The following is a 4,978-nucleotide window of genomic DNA, read 5'->3' on the forward strand; positions in this document are numbered from 1 at the left end:
TTATTACATTAATCATTGCCCAGATGGAAGCCGAGACTCTTCGCTGACGATAGATTGGCCAGAAGTAACCGGAAACGTTTACATAGAAGACGGGAAGCCGAGGAGAACGAAGAAACTACAAATAGCAAGGATCCAAAAGGAACATCGAAACGATTTTAACTAAATAGAACGTTCTAGTTAATCAACTACACAAATTTGAAATTTAATTGCAGACAGTCTAAAAATTATTTGTTTATTGAATTGAAATTTATACTATTCCTTTTTTGTAATTAAACAATAATTCGAAAGCGTTATTATATACGAGATTTGAAACGTTGAAGTCTGGGTGTTTCAGGTTTGCTAGTTTCTCTTTATTTATTTCTAATTCCTTACAATTATTCTTTTGCCTTTAAAGTAATAATTAGGAACGTATTCCCGCTAAAATAGAATTTATCTTATGTACATTCAATCGTCATGTTACATACAATATACACAAATGATTGATCCAGCGTTTAAATGTGAATCTATTATTTGTGTATATTCATCGACGCAAACGAAGGTTTTACATTAAAAGATATATTATTCTCTTAATTTAAAAATTTATCATTAACTTTGGCAGCGTTCGATTCAGTACTTTCGATACCTGCTCCCATCGGTTCCCTCGCATATTAACGAGTTCCCTTCTTAGTTTAACAATTTCCATCCTCATTATATAATTCTCTTTATTTTAGTCTCGTTATTCTACGATTTTTCAACGTTTCAAACTTTTCGGGGATTTGAAATTGAAATCTTCACGTGATCAATATAATTAATCTTATTGGCGCTCCCTGCTCGCGATTGGTCCTCACGTTCGGTTATCAAGATGAGAGCAACAGGTGGAATCTTCCATCTCTTACGTGCGAACCGTGTAATTAATTGATTAATTAATTGTTCAGAGGAAGTAGAACACCCAGTAGATCGCGTTGAACAGCATGAAGCTCACTGGGAATATTATCCGTGAGTATTTGTCAATTATGTTCACATCTTTGATCTTTGGCATCGATACTCGCAACACCGACGCACCTCTTCTAATCGCGTGTAGCACCTACAATTTCAATCGCCCCATTTAAAAGACCTTAAGAAACTAACAAAATATTAATGAATTTCTGTGATTATAAGAAATTTCCTAAATCGTATCGGAATTACCTTAGGTCTGTGGTGCTTGGGCCCTCGGTATCTGAGCCCGCTGTGCCTGCCGTACGTGTTATACGCCGCAACCCTGGAGATTCGGAAGCTAGGAGGGAACTTGGCAGGATCGTGCTCGTGCCGAGCACTTGTCGGAGTCGACCCGCCGAGCAGGCTGGAACGATTCCGAATTGAAGGCAATGGTGACATCCGCAGGTCCTGCAACTCAATTATGTCCGCCTCCGTCGAGCCAGGAAAAGGTGAGCTTGCTTTACTGCCTGCGGGATGATCCGTGGGTCAACAATTGTTTATACACTCTGAGATGAATGAACGAAAGCATAGGATTGATATTTGAAGAGATCAATCTCATTGCAACAGGCACAGTTTTAAATATTTTAAGATTCTAAAGTGGATGAATTCCCATGCTAATTTCGATCTGATGTTACCTGTTTTAGATGCGACGACTCGTTTATCGTCCCCGTCCTTCTTCTTGGTCTTCTTCTTGGCCCTAGCTCCCCAGTAGGTGTAATTGACCGCGGCATATTCCAGCAGCGCGGCGAATACGAACACGAAGCACATCACCAGGTAAATATCGATCGCTTTTACGTAGCTTATCCTCGGCAGAGAGCTACGCACGCCTGTCGATATCGTTGTCATCGTCAGAACGGTAGTTATACCTGCGAAATTAATTGCCATAATTACAATTGATTTCAATTAATTAAACAGGTGTTACGAATCGATCTAGATAGAATGGTCAGAGAAACTGAATCGAATTATAAGGTTCAAGCTTTAATTTGACCCGTGAATTCATTAAATCCATCCATTATCATCGAAGTTCGGAATGATCGTACTGAATTTTTCAATAATGCATTACAAAAGCAACCGCATACATTAACGAAGCTTTCTTTTCCTTGGTTTCTATGACTCCTCCGCCAAGACGGTTCTGTCACTCGGTTTAGTGCTCCCGAATATTTTCTTGATGGAAGATCAATAAAACAAAAGAGGAGCGAATCAGTCAGCTCTTTCATCCGAAAGCCAATATTTTCTATAATTCCACATTTTTTGGCAGCGTTCGATATTATTTACAGGCGTATGGAATGTCTAGAAAAGTCATACCTAACGCAACTCGGGCACTCGTTGCCTCGTGATTGATCCAGAAACTGACCCAGCTGAGCATCACGATTAATATACTAGGCAGATACGTTTGGAACACGAAGTATCCAATATTCCTCTGTAGTTTGAAGCTTAACGAAAGCCTCTGGTAAATCCCGGTGGCTAGTCTCTCCTTCCTGTCATTCGTCTCGTAGCCGATTATCGTGAATTGTGGTAATTCTGCTTCCTCCACTCCTCTTACCGGGGTCTCCTTCCAGTACATCACCACGTCCAATACCGTGTACCCATCTGAATTATCATTTAAAAATTAATAATCACGCTCACAGGTTCTGTAGAATATTTCTAGAATTAATTAAGATGAGAAGATACTTACAGCTCTCGATCTCTACTGTGCAATTTTGCGAATCGAGGGGATAGTAGTGCAAATCCATCATGCATGCTAGAGTCGTAGTAAATCTCATACCATAGGTCACCGAACCATCTCCGGATAATCGTACAAGCTTGTTTCTCTCAGTCACGTCATGTAGAAAACTGAAACCCATAGTGTCAGTCATATCCTTTGGAGCTGTTTAATCATTATAGTTTGTTCACGCAGTAAGTCCCTTTATTTCGATACCTGTTCTTGTCGTTGGCGAAGAACGTGTCCGGTACCCAGATCTTCTCGGCGAAGTCGCCACTCAAGGTCAGCACCTCTTCCTCCTGAGAAAATGCCAGCCTCTCGTCCTTCCAGTACTGATTTAGGTACATAGTTATCGTGTAATCCTATTGGAAAGTATTCTTTATATTCCTTTTTACGATTGTCTTTTTTTTAAATAATTTTCATATTGTTCTTACCATGTTGACTTCAGAAATCGCGTCGAAGCTAGCTATGGTCAGGTCCATTCCTACCAGTAGCGGTTCTCCTAAAAATTATAGATAGAGGCAATTATAATGCGGAATACAATTAATTTATAATGTAATTAATTCCTCCTATTGTGACGGTTGAGAAATTCTAAAAAAATTAAAGTACAATCCATAGATTCATCTGTATATTTTCTCAGATGTCTCGGAGAAGAACGTAATTTAAAAAAAAATGTCGTATATGTTCATCGAGTCTTACCGCCAAAATTAGGCCTCAGTCGTATGTCGTAGCCATCGAGTATCCTCGAGATTGTTTGGGTAACGTTCTCCAGCCTGTCAGACAATTGCGTGTTCTCCACGCTTGCCCTTTTAACGGAAATTCATAATTAATCACGAACGATCCGTTGGGAAAAATTCCGATAAAATTGAAAGTATTGGCAAACTCAATGTAATTTTCGATTACCAAGCGATGAGTTGAACCATTTGGAATGGAATTAATATCCTCTGGAGCCACCGCATCCTCCCAATCCCAGTTTCTATAATTAATTCTGAACGAACGAAATTCGTTTTTAAATCCGGAGGGAACGATTCTCAGGACTGAAATCCAGCCCGGTCATCTCCGACTTAGATCCTTCCTCCCCTTCATCGTGCATCCTTTAAAATCTTCGATCAAATCTGTTAATTCGCCAAGCTAACAATTTAATTAATCATTTACATCAATTCTAGTTAAAAGCTAGCTAACTATCTTAGACTCCGAAGTTCTCTTTTATTTTAATTTAATGAATATTCAAATCAGTTGATCAGAAGTATAAATACTATAAATTGCAATTAATTATATTCTAGTCAATCTGACTGTTTGAGAATCTGTTAACTAATCGTGTGGTGGTCCCAAAATTCGGAGATACATTTCCTAGCCCACAGAACGTTCTCTATTTATCAACCGTTACAATAGTGGAAGTTAATAAAATATTTATTCTTCTAATCAAGCTATTCTAATCGCTTTTCGAACGATTCACGTACGAGTTTCGATTGATTATTACCTGCGTGGAATTTGTCTGTGGTATCAGGAAGATGATAACGGTATCACTGGGGGATGGAAGAAGCTATCTGAAGAAGGGGCTGATGCTGGAGGGACTAGAAACACGCCTGCGTGACCTACTAACACCGCTACTTTATTCCGATCCGCGCACACACATGCGCATGCACACACACATATATCCGTTCTCCATCTATCTCTCTTTATCTCCCGAATCTACTTCCTCGCCAATCTGTGCTGTGGACCATTTTCCAAAGAATCTCAGGTCGAAACCCTCCGCATAAACAGGTTCACATTTTTATTCATTTTTGCTATAGACCATTAGAAAGATTTATTATTCATGTAACAATCGTAACGATTGGAATGATCTGGAGAAATTCTATGTTCTAATAGGTTCGATGCATGTTGAGGAATTATTTCAGATCTCTTCAGCCAGTATACGATTTTTAAATGATTCTCAAAGTTTAAGGATGTATTGGCTATACAGTCAATCCCAAAAGTTTATGTACCTTAGAAAAACGCATTTCCTATAATTAAGAAGAAATCAGACGTCGGAAGAATATTGCTATTAATAAATAGCTACGTGCTAAAAAGTATAGAAGGAAATATCCAATTAAGTATTGACGCTGACGAAAAATTTTTTTCTTCAAAATTTCGAAAAATGCTTCAAATAAAAGTTGTTTTTCTTCTAACCTCGATATTTAATGAGTTACATATGATTATTTAGCATTTTATTGATGTTGACAAAATCCGATCATCCCAGCGTCGAAACGGCGAACTTTTGGCAAAAAATTTCATTTTTCCTTAATTACTCCTAAACCGTTGAATCTACGGGAAAATTGTATA

General features: G+C 38.4%; 2 protein-coding genes across 5 annotated transcripts in view; one reads left to right on the top strand and one right to left on the bottom strand.

Annotated features, from left to right (window-relative positions):
* Positions 1–218: 218 nt before the first annotated feature.
* Lcch3 (Ligand-gated chloride channel homolog 3) lies at positions 219–4,239 on the bottom strand. 3 transcript variants are annotated; one of them, XM_018036476.2, is made up of 10 exons: positions 4,137–4,234; positions 3,560–3,787; positions 3,356–3,462; positions 3,091–3,158; positions 2,873–3,018; positions 2,630–2,787; positions 2,260–2,544; positions 1,590–1,820; positions 1,165–1,421; positions 219–1,063 (listed from the first exon to the last, which is right to left on the bottom strand). In XM_018036476.2, the coding sequence occupies exons 2-10, from the start codon at positions 3,613–3,615 to the stop codon at positions 911–913; spliced, it is 1,461 nt and encodes a 486-aa protein (XP_017891965.1). In that variant the 5' UTR covers positions 3,616–3,787; positions 4,137–4,234; the 3' UTR covers positions 219–910. The 3 variants fall into 3 exon arrangements, with proteins under 3 accessions (XP_017891965.1, XP_017891962.1, XP_017891963.1); XM_018036473.2 differs by having other exon boundaries at positions 911–1,063; positions 3,560–3,771; positions 4,137–4,239; XM_018036474.2 differs by having other exon boundaries at positions 911–1,063; positions 3,560–3,759; positions 4,137–4,236.
* LOC108632130 (gamma-aminobutyric acid receptor alpha-like) overlaps positions 1,312–4,978 on the top strand; it is a 9,610-nt gene continuing 5,943 nt past the window's right edge. For both annotated transcript variants that reach the window (XM_018036471.2, XM_018036472.2), the window contains exons 1-2: positions 1,312–1,403; positions 1,599–1,728. The gene's annotated coding sequence lies outside the window, so the exon portion shown is untranslated. The remainder of the gene's footprint in view (positions 1,404–1,598; positions 1,729–4,978) is intronic.

This window comes from Ceratina calcarata, unplaced genomic scaffold (genome assembly GCF_001652005.2).
Source record: "Ceratina calcarata isolate Rehan_Ccalc_2016 unplaced genomic scaffold, ASM165200v1 scaffold151.2, whole genome shotgun sequence".
Lineage (NCBI taxonomy): Eukaryota > Metazoa > Arthropoda > Insecta > Hymenoptera > Apidae > Ceratina > Ceratina calcarata.

Coding starts and splice junctions, on each gene's coding strand:
- Lcch3 (XM_018036476.2), bottom strand. CDS start 3,615: ATGCGGTGGCTCCAGAGGATATTAATTCCATTCCAAATGGTTCAACTC. Junction 3,463..3,559: donor ATGGTTCAACTCATCGCTTG/GTAATCGAAAAT, acceptor TTCCGTTAAAAG/GGCAAGCGTGGAGAACACGC. Junction 2,788..2,872: donor TTCGCCAACGACAAGAACAG/GTATCGAAATAA, acceptor TATGGGTTTCAG/TTTTCTACATGACGTGACTG.